This window comes from Mus musculus, chromosome 12 (assembly GCF_000001635.26).
Source record: "Mus musculus strain C57BL/6J chromosome 12, GRCm38.p6 C57BL/6J".
Taxonomy (NCBI): Eukaryota; Metazoa; Chordata; class Mammalia; order Rodentia; family Muridae; genus Mus; species Mus musculus.
Genome location: NC_000078.6, coordinates 75,847,328 through 75,860,963, shown reverse-complemented (window position 1 = coordinate 75,860,963; position 13,636 = coordinate 75,847,328). Strand labels below are relative to the sequence as shown.

At 44.6% G+C, this 13,636-nt stretch overlaps 1 protein-coding gene across 1 annotated transcript in view; it reads right to left on the bottom strand.

The window, feature by feature from the left end:
• Positions 1-13,636, bottom strand: part of Syne2 (spectrin repeat containing, nuclear envelope 2) — a 292,611-nt gene that overhangs the window by 249,965 nt on the left and 29,010 nt on the right. The window contains exon 2 of the mRNA NM_001005510.2: positions 6,817-6,943. Coding sequence (NP_001005510.2) covers positions 6,817-6,895 — 79 coding nt within the window. The 5' untranslated portion in view covers positions 6,896-6,943. The remainder of the gene's footprint in view (positions 1-6,816; positions 6,944-13,636) is intronic.

Genomic DNA, 13,636 nt, shown 5'->3' with positions numbered 1-13,636 from the left:
GCTGACCCAGAATAATGCAAGCTCCAAATTCCTTCAGAAAACAGAACCAGAATTCCCAGAAGCCAAAGCTATACATGCAACCCAGGGAACAAGAATGCTTTTCTTAAAAACACTATTATACAAACATTACTAGAGAAAAACATTTTCTTTTTTTTTTAATTTTCCATTTAGTCAGAATTTTGTTTCATTTTGTTTGTTTGTTTGTTGTTTGTTTTTTGAGAGAAGGCCTCTCTATGTAGCCCTGGCTCCCCTGGGACTCGCTTTGTAGACCAGGGTGGCCTTGAACCCATGTGGATCCAAGCCTGCCTCTGGGATTAAAGGTGTATACCACGACTGCCCAGCAAGTCAAAATATTTTTAAGAGTACAGAACTTCGTAATGCCAAAGCAAACAACATTCCAAGAAAATACTTTTGAAAAGATAATATGATTATCATGAACTTTCTGGCTGGCTGTTGTTGCAGATCAACACTAACAGTTTGTAAAGAACTATAATTTAATTATTTTCCCTGGGTAAAATAATGATTCAGCCAGAAAAAAAAAAATCCACGAGATTACCTGCTTTCTACAGAGTAAGCAAGCAGTATGAGCCAGCGAGGAAAGTCATCTTACTACTTGGGAACACATATCTTCCTTTGCTTCTCTTTGTTTATCATGTCCCCCAGTCCTCCCCACCAAGGTCTCTGGTATAAAGAAACAGAAATTCTCCCTAGAAGCCTTCCTCCCAATCCTGTTTCTCTTTCTCAGACATCAGGAGTGCGTTCTCACAGCCCTGAAGTAGAACAGATTTCCTCCCAGAAACACAACATTACCAATGGCCCTGACCCTGCCTCACGTCACAAGTCACCCACGTGGCTCACCCGATTTGGCACCACACACGCAGAACTACTCTGCTCTTGGGGACCTTATAGACTTTATTTTTGTTTGTAGAGTGTTATTAGACGCGTTCTCACGACCGGCCAGGAAGAACACCACAGACCAGAATCTTCTGCGGCAAAGCTTTATTTCTTACATCTTCAGGAGCAAGCGTGTAAGAAGCAAGAGAGCAAGAAGCAAGAGAGCAAGAAGCAAGAGAGAGAGAAAACGAAACCCCGTCCCTCTTAAGGAGCATTCTCCTTCGCCTCGGACGTGTCACTCCCTGATTGGCTGCAGCCCATCGGCCGAGTTGACGTCACGGGGAAGGCAGAGCACAAGTAGTCATAAGATACCCTTGGCACATGCGCAGATTATTTGTTTACCACTTAGAACACAGCTGTCAGCGCCATCTTGTAACGGCGAATGTGGGCGCGGCTCCCAACAGTAGAGATTTGGATTTTTTTTAAAATTACATTTATCTACTTGTGTGTGTGTGTGTGTGTGCGCGCGCGCGTGAGTGCGAGCGCGTGCACACATCACAGCATGCACATGTGGAGGTCAGAGGATAACTTGTGAGAGTCGGTTCCCTATTTCTCCCAGGGATCAGAATCAGATTGTCGGGGTGGGTGATAAGCACTCTTACCTGAGCCATGTTGACCGCCTGAGACCTTGGTTTTGTATACCAGAGTGGCCACTCAAGTTATTTATTATACAATTGTTTACTGGAGGCTTAAATAATTCAGGAACATCACTAGAGTGAGGTCACTATGAGAACCACACACGCAGGGTGTCTGCCGGACATTTGCAAGACTCAGAGAGATTATCGAAGCAAGTGACATCTGAAGCCAAGAATGAGTTCAGTAATTCCAAGCAATAAGACTACAGGTGTGGCTCTGGGATAATAAGCAGGCGCGAAGCGCAGCCCCACGCTCAGAGTATGTGGTACTGAGGTCAGTCCCAAGGCTTCGTTCACGCACGCACTTCACCAACTAAATTACATCCCAGACCCAATCTGACCTTTTTAATAATGAGAGGAATATATAACTCAATCTGCGATATATTTTATAAACGAGATTTTTATCCCTTGTTGAAACAGAAAAATAACCTGGACATTTCTGGTCCTACTCTGAATGTATATGATAGACATCAATATTGAGATGGTGACCCTGTACTTAACCATAGGGGTGATTGCCTCTGAGTATCCATCACTTCCGCCTGACATTTGCAGGCAGAAGCATACCAGATGCCACAATTTACAAAGGTATTCAGCCCATTTCTGTATATGCCCTCAGTGCCTAACTTCTGCACACTGCTGGTTCTATCAAGTGAAAATTAGATACTACAGAGCTGGGGAGATAGCTCAGGGGATAAAGGCTCTGGCCACTGACCCTGAGGTTAAGGCCCAGGACCCACAGGATATGAAGTGAGAACTAATGCCCATAAGTTGGCCTTTGACTTTCATAAGAGCCTGGCACACATGCTTGTGCCTGCATACACATGATAGATAGATAGATAGATAGATAGATAGATAGATAGATAGATAGATAGATACATACATACATACATACATACATACATACATACATACATACATAAGATTTTAAAAATAAACATTACATCTCATTATCACACTTTGCAACCTCTCCAACTAAACATGAATCATTAACTTTTCCTCAAGTATGGAAAAAGAAACCCATTTTATGTTTCTGGTTTTGAGTCAGTCTTGCTATGAAGCCCAGGCAGGTCTTGTATTCTTGGTCTGCCTGTTCCACTTCAACATTTATTACTACCTAACCATAATTATGCCATCTTACTTAACCTGAATAAATTTTAATGTTACTAAAAGTAAGCAATACGTGGAAAGCAGCTCGGCAGCAGTGGCGCACACCTTTAGTCCCAGCACTCAAGAGACGGAGGCAAGTGGAGCTCTGTGAGTTCGAGGCCAGCCTGGTATACAGATCAAGTTCCAGGACAGCCAGAGCAACACAGAGAAACACTAAACAACAACAACAAAAAGGAAGGAAGGAAGGGAGGGGAGGGGAGGGAAGGGAAGGGAAGGGAAGGGAAGGAGGGAGGGAGGGAGGGAGGGAGGAAGGAAGGAAGGAAGGAAGGAAGGAAGGAAGGAAGGAAGGAAGGAAGAAAGAAAGACATGGGAAGCTTCCCTCTAGAATACCCAGTACATAATGAACCCATTTAAATGGAGTACAATCTAGCTGCAGAGATCAGTTTTCTGTACCCTAGCCTTAAAGCTATCCGGGAGCAGAAGATGTTTTTAATCTTTTATAATATGTCATCTAGATGATAACAGTGCCAAACAGAACATTCAAATGTTGTCTGAGATGGCAAGGTAACTAATCTGAATGTGTGTTCATACGGGTCCACGATGACAGCTAAGCCTCAGCAGCCCCTAGGCCAGGCCACAGGAAACTGACCCCCCTCTCGTGGTAGTTTGTGTAACCACATAAGGCACCTTCCTAGTTGCCTGGCTAATTAAGAACATCCTGTAGCTGGACACCATCTTTCTAACGCATTAGCCTACCCTATTTGTGAAAACAAAATGATTACATAGTGTCCTTTTGGCAGCCCGTGTGTTTGATCTGCTACTTCAATGTGAAATAACCTAACCCTGAAATGAACAGGGGAAATGTTCAAAAGATGTCTTGCCCACAGCTCCCTTTGTAATTTCTCAAGAGCGGCTGGGCAAGCAACACAGGGCAAAGCAAGGGCTCGGGTTCAATCTCAAGTAAAAAGCATTTAATCAAAATGAGCCAGCCTAGGCAGCCAACATCCCTCACAGTGTAAAGTCAGTGAACATACACCATTCCTTCCTTCCCTAGACATCTCTTCCCCTTGCAAGACAGAACAAGCAAAGCGCATCCCAAGCTGTGCATGATGGTAACAACGCCTTTAAAGCCAGCACTGCAAGGCAGAGGCAAGTAGACCTCTGTGAATTCGAGGAGGCATGTTCTACACAACAAGTTCTAGGCCAGCCAGGCCTGCATAACGAGACCCCGTCAAAAACAAAACCAAAGGAAAAACCTGAAAATGTCTCCAAAAATTAAGCCAAACTCCTGTAATTCCAGCACCCCCAAACCCATCAGAAGGAGAGGCCAGCCTGCTCTACACAGTGAGCTCCAAGGCAGACACAGGGAGACAGATGGGGTGGGGGTGGGGGGTGGGGGCAAAGGGAATAAAGAAGGAGGGAAAAAGAAGAGGGGAGAGAAAGAGAGGAAGAGGAGGGGAGAGGCAGGAACAAGAAAGAGAGAGGAAGGGAGGGAGGGAGGGAGGGAGGGAGGCAGGCAGGTGCTCACTCCTTAGCATTCTCTTCTATGAGTCACCACATTTCTGCACGGATTATTTAATTTGTCTAAAGTTCACTATTCTCCATCAGGGCATGACCACAATCTCCTCACCGTAAAGGAGGGGTTGTCTGTTCAGACGCTGTGGCCTAATCAGGCCATTCTACCCACTATCATGTCTCTATCTGCCTCTGACACAGGCTCTGAATGAAGAGGAAAGAAAATACACTTCCTCATACAACAGCCGCCGGCACCCCCATGTTACACAGAATCCCTGCCAGCAAATGCACAAAGACTAGGCTGTTTACATCACGGATAAAATCAAATGCTTTTTATAAAGCTTTACGTATTACTGTTGTAATATATGTGTGTCATACATGTGGAGGGGTCAAAGGACAACTTCATGGAGTCAGGTCTCTCCTTCCTCTGGATGCCAGAGATCAAACTCAGCTCACCAGGCTTGCTCTGCAATCGGGTAGCCACTGAGCCCTATTACCACCCCCTCAAATGCTTCTAAGACTTGGACCGGGCTGGTGAGATGGCTCAGTGGGTAAGAGCACCCGACTGCTCTTCCGAAGGTCAGGAGTTCAAATTCCAGCAACCACATGGTGGCTCACAACCATCCGTAACGAGATCTGACTCCCTCTTCTGTAGTGTCTGACGACAGCTACAGTGTACTTACATATAATAAATAAATAAATAAATAAATAAATAAATAAATAAATAAGACTTGGACCAAAAGCCTTCAGCTATGTTGTACTTATAATAAAAATAATCCTGTCTGCCTTTTTTCCCCAAGCAGGCAATAATTCTACTATGGTACCAAAGTAGCCTTCACAGGTATATGCAAGCTCTGTGTCCCTGACCTGCCTTCCCCTCTTCCTTTGTCAGTCTGGCAAGAAGAACCATCATAAAACTGCAGATAACATGGAGTCTAGCCTCGGAAAAATAATTCACTCCATGCGTTCTTTTCGTTCTGCGTGGGCAGTCTAGGTACGGAGTGTCCCTGGCTAATGGGATTGGATCCTGGCCAGAGTCAGGTTGATGATGCTATGATGTCACTCCACGTGTCCTATCCATGGAGCAAAGCATCCACACCTTTTACGTATGTTCCACAAGTGCACCATCCAGAGAATGTGGGCATCGCTTCCCCTAGCTAAACGACCCATTCTAGAAAACATATACCACACAATTTCTAGTAATTCGATAATTATTTTAAGCACCTTAGGAACCTGAAATCGCCTATGCACAATCTAGTATAAAATTCGCTATGCATGGAATGGAGTAAGTCTCCAACTTAAAAGCAGCTACAGAACAACCCTGAGCAGAATCCCCTCTGGTTCTTTAGCACAGCAGAGGCATGCAGTACAAAAGCCAGAGGCAAATCACAACTCAGCTGCTCGCCAGCTTGGGGACTCTGGTGACGTCTTCCAGCTCAGCACTCTGTTCACTGGGCTAGGGTCAAATGCCTCAGTATGCAAAGAACGGGGAAGCTATGCCCTCTATCTAAACCCCAGGAAGCTCGCTCTGTGGCAAGGAAGTGCTATGAAGTATAATAAACACAAATCTGCAAGGCCCCAGAGAGATAAAGGGGATGAAGAGGAGGAAGGGCTTATCTCAGGCTAGCAGGGCAGCCTGCAGAGGAGGCTGGGGCCAGCTGGACTTCTCCCAGTCTAGAGGGAGCAGCCCACTCAGAGCTCACAGGCGGGGAGGACCACGGTGCCTTAGGGAGATGTGGAGTTACCGGGAACTGGAGGGATGTGGTGGGAGAATCAGGTGAGCAGAGAGAACCCATGGGCCTCACCAAGGCTCACCCGCATGCGGTTGGAAGCCACTGAAGGCAGAGAGCAAAGCAGAAAACAGTAAACAGAACATTTCTGGTTTCATTCACACACACACACACACACACACACACACACACACACACACACCAAATTCAAGAACAACCAGGGCTATACATTGAATCCCTGTTTTGATAGATAAATAAATAAATAAATAAATAAATGAATAAAATGTGTGTGTGTATATATATATATATATATATATATATATATATATAGAGAGAGAGAGAGAGAGAGAGAGAGAGAGAGAGGAGTCTCATAAATGTTTCCAAATATTTTTCAGAGCTTCATTTCTATACTAGCTAGCTACAACACCAAACTTATCAATAAAGATGGATAGCTCACTAGCTGATGAATTTTCAGATAGGCAACAGCTATACCGCTAAGTGCACAGGAAACCCTCCCTTTTGCAAAGACTAGTTGTGGATTACATATGGGATTCACTTCATTGAAACCTCACCCATCCACAGTATCAAGGCTGTCCCCACCTATTCAGATAAAATACAGATGCAAGTCTCAAAGCTGCTGTGTAAAAAAGGACACAAAATAAATAGAAATAATGCCAAGCAAACCACGGCTAGCTTTTACATTTAGATTGCAAATAAAACACACACACATAAATATAATAAACCCAAGATAAACAATTCCTTCCAGGAATCCTTGGAAGCAGAGAGCTGTTCTAAGACACTCTCTCTAATACTGAATTTTCTTCTCCAGTTGGAAACTACAGCTAGGTTTTCCAGACCACAGGAGGCAGAGAAGCCAATGGGGCTCAGAATTAGAAGGGAATAGGTTTTCCATTCCCTTCCAAGTGCGAATTTACCTTGCAGTGAAAAGTGTAGATCATCAATGCCCAAGAAACCCTCTCCATCTTCCGTGGGCAGCACAGGGCTAGCGGCCATGCTTTGACTCAGTGGAGATTAGACTGCATCCATCTCAATTAAAGTGAACTGAAAGCAGAAAAGAGATAACATGCTCATTAATAACTCTGCAGCTCGGCAAGTCTGGTAAACATGCAGGAAACAGCAAAAGCCAAATCTACCCTCTCAAAGAGCAATGGCTCTCAAGGAGAGTTTCCTTCGTCCATGAGGAACAAAGTGACCACGCCTTCTTTTCGAATCATCATCAGGACTGTGCCCTGTGACCTATTCAGGCTCTTTGGCAGAACTCCAGAAGAACTGGCCTCGTGGGTTCTGTGCAAGTTATAAAAAGGCAAGCTACGCACTTCAAATCCAGAATGTAGCTTCCAGTAATGTAGCTAAGAGGAAAGAAAGTCAACAGTCACTGCTGTCTTTGGCCTTCAGTTCACAAGAGTTCTCTTTTTAAAAAAACTTTTAATTCCCTCTGTTCTTTCTCAGTTCCATAAATGGCCACGTACTGGAAACAGTAAGACCCGAGCCTGCACCGCCTGCAAAGCGAAACTAAAATCACAAACAAACAGAGTGACTATTTTGATGACTGTAATAATAATACTATTTTCCTAAGGATTTCTTCTTCTATACGTCTCTCTTAGCTGCACCTTGAGCCACTCTCTCTGGTAGTAGAGATTTGAAACAGGGCCTGACACATCGTCTCAGCATGCATTCTATCACCCAGCCTCTCCCCCTACTGAAGGAATTCTCCCAACAAAAGTAACTCACAACCATTAACCCTTTATTCACAACCATAACCCTTTTTTTTTAAAACCCAGTTGTGTCATGTATACAGGCATCACGGTCAATTTCTGCAGGATGACAGTGAAAGGCGAGTTCTCTCACAGAGATCACCAAATCACCAAAATCAAACTGACCAAACAGAAAACATGAAAACACTTCTGTGAGAAAGGAAATGGTGTAAAAGCTACTGTTAGAATCTGCATAGTGGAGCCCGGGGCATGGCTCAGGAGCAGCATTCTTACCTAGCATACAAGATGTCCTGGGCGCAATAGCCCAGACTCTAAAGAAAGGAAGACTCTGCATTCTAAATGTGTGCAAAATCCTCTAACTTTGATAGATGCTAACATTTTTTTCTTCATGAGAAAATGTTGGAGGGAAAACTAAAAAAAAAAAAAAAAAGTTTGAGGCTAGCAACTAATCAGTCATATTAAATATTAAACAAGCTAAAATATGCAAAGGACAGAAATCATTGCATGGTTCCAAGCCCTTTCCATCCTCTCTTTGGCAGTGTTTATTATCCAAATCCTGCCATCATATATTCATATTCATTCTCTCTGTCTCTCTCTCTCTCTCTCTGTTTCTCTCTGTGTGTGTCTCTCTCTGTCCCTGTCTCTCACTGTGTTAAAGATTTTACCTACCAAATACACTCTGTTAATAATTGATTTGTTTTTCTTCTCGGTTGAGATCAGTCAGGAACAGCCTGCGGTTACCACGCTGCTCGACTGAGTTGGTCCAGATTAACAAAAAGAAATACTGCTCATTAGTTCTCAAGGGCCAGGGCCCTGATAGCCACGGTGGCACAGGTATCCTCAGCCCTGTCACACAGCGAGGCCCTCCACACCCCTTCCCACATCCTAGGGCCCTCAAGGCCCAAACAAGTGCTATTTCATTTTAACAGCAGAAAAAGTGGATTCTAAATGAATTCCCTGATGGTGACCGCTGTTTCATGTTAGCTCTATTCTGTTTTTTAGGAAGAAGAAGGAATAACAGTGGTGTACACCTTTAATCTCAGTACTCTGGAGGCAGAGACAGATGGATCTCTGTGAGTTCCAGGCCAGCCTGGTCTACAGAGCTAGTTGTAGGATAGCCAAGGCTACACAGAGAAACCCGTCTTGAAAAACAATAAAGAATACAATAGCACCCACATTTTGACAGTTATTATCTGACACCGACATAGGCATTGCTTAAAGCAGTTTGCATATACAACTCTTTCTTTCCCTAGTGATCAATACCACAGGTGTGAGACAGAGCCAGGGTTATGATTTAAGTCCCTGAGGCTATTCATAAAAAAGAATAATGTCCTTCCTCAGGGACATTACAAAAACTTGGGTTAAAAATTAATATGGTAGCATTAAAGCTTCTGTAGAAAAGTGCGGAATCATGTCTTTATTTGTCGCATAGATTTACAGGGGGGTGGCAGAGGCTGGCAGATCTCTGTGAGTTCAAGGCCAGTGGGATCTACAAATCGAATTCTAGGATGGCAAGAGTTGTTGCACATAGAAGCCCCATCTTGAGGGAAAAAAAAAAAGCCACGTAAACCGATAGTCATATTTTTATAAGTAACATAAGTTATTTTTAAATGACTGTGGTCCGCTTATGCAATATATTTCAGAATGTCTGTGGTGGTTCTAAAACCTCAAAACATGAACAAAGTTCCCTTTATAAAGGCAATCTTGGCCTTTACTCTGGATTACAAAGGCTAGAATGTTTTCAACTACAGAAATGAGATCTGAAAAGAGTCGATTTCCAGTCAATGAAACTACACGTGGGTTTGATGTTTTTCATTATCGTTTAGATTATTAGGTTATCAGTGATAAACGCTTATTTCTACTATGGTAAAAATGTTCTTATTTTTATGGGAATGAAGCGTTGTATAGTCCACTGTCCATTCCGAGATCCACACAGGATCAGCCCTGTCCAAATGCATATAATGAGAAAATTAACAGAAATAACATTTGGAAAATTACAGGTGGGGTGGGGAGGGCTGTCTCTAGGCAGACCCCTGGAGTTCAGATGCCGCCCTTTTGATTGGTGAGCTCCAGGTTCAAAGACAGACCTGTCTCAAAAATAAATTGAAGAAAGAAGATGTCTGTGTCAGCCGCTGGGGTACACGTACACATGTACACACACACACACATCTTGAAAGTTTGTCCATTTTTTCTACACAATATTGCCCAAAACCTTTCTGTTATCTAAAGGGATTTTAGTTCTCTCTTATTAGATAACTTACTAACAATTGCTGTCTGACTAACAGACGCGGAAAAGTCTCAATGGAAGGCTAAGGCAGCTAGCCAATCTTCAGGGATGTCTCAGCTCAGGAGGGTGGAGAGGCAGGTTCCCAGGTGAATGGTGACTGAGATGCTAACATGTCCCCTAGGGCCACTCCCTGCTCCTATTCCCATTCTCCAGTTAGCTGTGGTCCTCCCAGGAACTGACTTCTCTCAGCTACTGCCCGATATTAAATTGGCTCTGTTTCCAAGCTCATGGCCAAACACTGCAGACACAATAGCAGTAAGTTTCTTCTTCTTTTTTTTTTTTTTTCTGATAACTTTTGGGTCGGTCAGTTGGTTTTGAGACTGGGTCTCATGATGTAGCCCTGTCTGGCCTGGAACTTGCTTTGTTGACCAGGCTGACCTTGAAGCAATCTTCCTGCCTCTGCCTGTCAAGTACTGAATGCACAATTGTACCCAGCCATTTTTTTCCCTAATAATTCTCCTAATTACTTTGAACTATAGTTATCATTGGACCAGAAGTAGCCAGTTCAAGTTTCCAGAGCAAATACTATCTCCTCCCAGGCGCTTTATTGTCATGACAACCAAAGGAGACCAGAGGAGCAACCACAGCCATGCACTAGATTCTCAAGAAACAGACCTGGTTTAGGATTTCACAACAAAGTGCCACTTGCCACATGTGACAACAGTGTCCCTGCACTGCCCACTTACCCACGATAAGAGCATGCTGAAGGAAGTACCACCACTCCCCTAACTGCCTCCCATTGGCCTTGACCATGACCCATATCTCTGAACTGCACTAATGCTGCAGAAATGATAAAGTGTTCTGTAAGTAGTCAGTATATAAATAATTATTACAAGCTGCGATTTTTGTCCTTATGTTTTATATTAGGGATTAAACCTAGGGTTCATGGCACTTTTTAAGTCAGCAGTAAAGGTTAAAGTAAGAAGAAAAATCAGAACTTATGGACTCGATGTAGGGAGCCAGCACTGGCCACAAATGCTGAGTACTTCTACTCCCTGAGTCACCTGAAGTAATCAAGATTCAGACTCAGAAAACTAAACATCGGCTACCAAGGACTGGGGGATGTAGGGGTTAGAGGCGAGCAATTTCAATGCCTTGGAATCGTTTCAGTGGTAGAGAGATTCAGTTTTGCAAGACAGGTTCTAGAGGTGAATATGTTGGGTGATGGGCACACAAAAGCATAGAGGTGGATATGGTGGGTGATGGGCACACAAAAGCATAGAGGTGGATATGATGGGTGATGGGCACACAAAAGCATAGAGGTGAATATGGTGGGTGATGGGCACACAAAAGCATAGAGGTGAATATGGTGGGTGATGGGCACACAAAAGCATAGAGGTGAATATGGTGGGTGATGGGCACACAAAAGCATAGAGGTGAATATGGTGGGTGATGGGCACACAAAGCATAGAGGTGAATATGGTGGGTGATGGGCACACAAAAGCATAGAGGTGAATATGGTGGGTGATGGGCACACAAAAGCATAGAGGTGAATATGGTATGGTGGGTGATGGGCACACAAAAGCATAGAGGTGAATATGGTATGGTGGGTGATGGGCACACAAAAGCATAGAGGTGAATATGGTGGGTGATGGGCACACAAAAGCATAGAGGTGAATATGGTGGGTGATGGGCACACAAAAGCATAGAGGTGGATATGGTGGGTGATGGGCACACAAAAGCATAGAGGTGGATATGGTGGGTGATGGGCACACAAAAGCATAGAGGTGAATATGGTGGGTGATGGGCACACAAAAGCATAGAGGTGAATATGGTGGGTGATGGGCACACAAAAGCATAGAGGTGAATATGGTGGGTGATGGGCACACAAAAGCATAGAGGTGGATATGGTGGGTGATGGGCACACAAAAGCAGGTATGTGCTTCACCCCACTGGAGTGTGTTCACTTAGAAAGTTACAATGAGGGCCAGGCCTGGTGGCATATGTCTTTAATCCCAGCACTGGAGGCAGCAGTGGTAGATCTCTGATTTCAAGGCCAGCCTGGTCTACAGAGTGAGTACCAGGATAGCCAAGGCTACACAGAGAAACTTTGTCTCCAAAAAACCCCACAAAACAACAATAAAAACTGTTATGATGATAAACTTTGTTACTAAATTTCTAAGTGAAACTTTCCCAATCTATATCATACTATAATATAAATCAGGTGCTCGGGTAAGGAAACACCATTTGTGGACAGGAAACACTACAGTTAAAATGTGTGTCCTGTGCATTCGCTCTCAGAAGCAAAATGTGAAAGCAAACCATGGAGAAGGGCTGGGGGTATGACAAAACAGAACCCTGAGGAGAGAAACAGGCTGGGGCTCAACCACAGGAGGAAGAAAAGAAAACTCCCAGGATGCACAGGGAGCGCTCCGAAGAACAGTGTGCAGTGGATGCTGTGGGTGTGGGGGATTAGGAAGGAGGAAAGAAGAGATGGGAAGGATGACCACACAGAATGAAGTCGGACACTCCTGACTGGCTGAAGAACTTCAGAGAGGAAACTAGAAGGACTGGAGGAGAGGGTCGGTACCCACACTGAGCAACTCAGGGAAGTTCCTCCATAGGCTCTCAGAAACTTCGCTTTGAAATTCTTAGATTATTTTTAATCGTTTATGTGTGTGCAAGCACGCGCATGTAAACACGCGCAGGTGCCCTCACAGAGGCCAGGGACAGGGGATGGATCTGGAGATGAAACACGGGTGGTCATAAACCGTACAAACCGAGTGCTGGAAACCAGGCTCAGGTCCTCTCAACGAGCAGCAAGTGACCTTAACTGCTGAGCCACATCTCTCCACCATCTCTCCTCAGCCCCTCCTTCCCAGCCCTCCCTCTGCAGCCCCTCCCTTCAGCCCTTTCTCCAGCCTCCTCTTCCCAGCTTTCTCTCAGGAACCTTTAAGAAGTATACTCCTCGAGACCCATCCCCAGCCCCCAGCCAGTCCGTTCTAGAAAGATCTTACCACTTGCAAACCTATTCACAGAGCTTTGAATAGTTCTAAAGGAGAGCTGGGTGAAGAGACCTGGCATGAGATGGTCTTTGTTTATCTCAGAAAAATAAGCAGCAGAAGGGTCATCTCTGGGGAGCAGGGGCTACATAGACGGGGGACAGTGCTCAGACAAGGCTGCAGTGGAGAAAAGGAACCAACAAGCCAGAGATGTAGACAGGGCTGGGAAGGCAGCTACAGGTCAGAGCTGCTCAGGCTGCACATGGTCCCCGCAGCATCTTGAAGCCAGGGTTTGCGTGGGTACCCTCTGTCCCAAAAATACTAGCCTAGACCCAGAGCTGAAGTCTGAGTAGCAGCTGTTCTTGACCTGATAAGATTCTACCAGGTGAAAAGATTGTTCTGAAGGCCCACATAGATACGGGGACCTCAGTGTTCATGATAGAACTGCTCAGAGCAGCAGAAAGTGGATAAAACCAATCCTGTTGGTAGAAGGATAGGCACTCTACAGCTGACTCATACATGGGAAGACTATTCCACGGCTCACTTGAACAACCAACAGCAGCAGAGATACATGCCGTATTAAAATCATCATAGGGCACTAAGGGGAAAGGAGAAAGTCATTCATATAGTGGATGTAAATTTTATTGATTTTTCATGTCTGTTCATTTTTTATGGGGAGGAATACACGTGTGGATCAGCAGACAACTGTAGGAACGGTCAGTCCTCTCCCCTCCACCACGTAGACCTCTGGGGTAAAACCCAGGTTGTCAAACCTGGAGCTAAGCTCCTC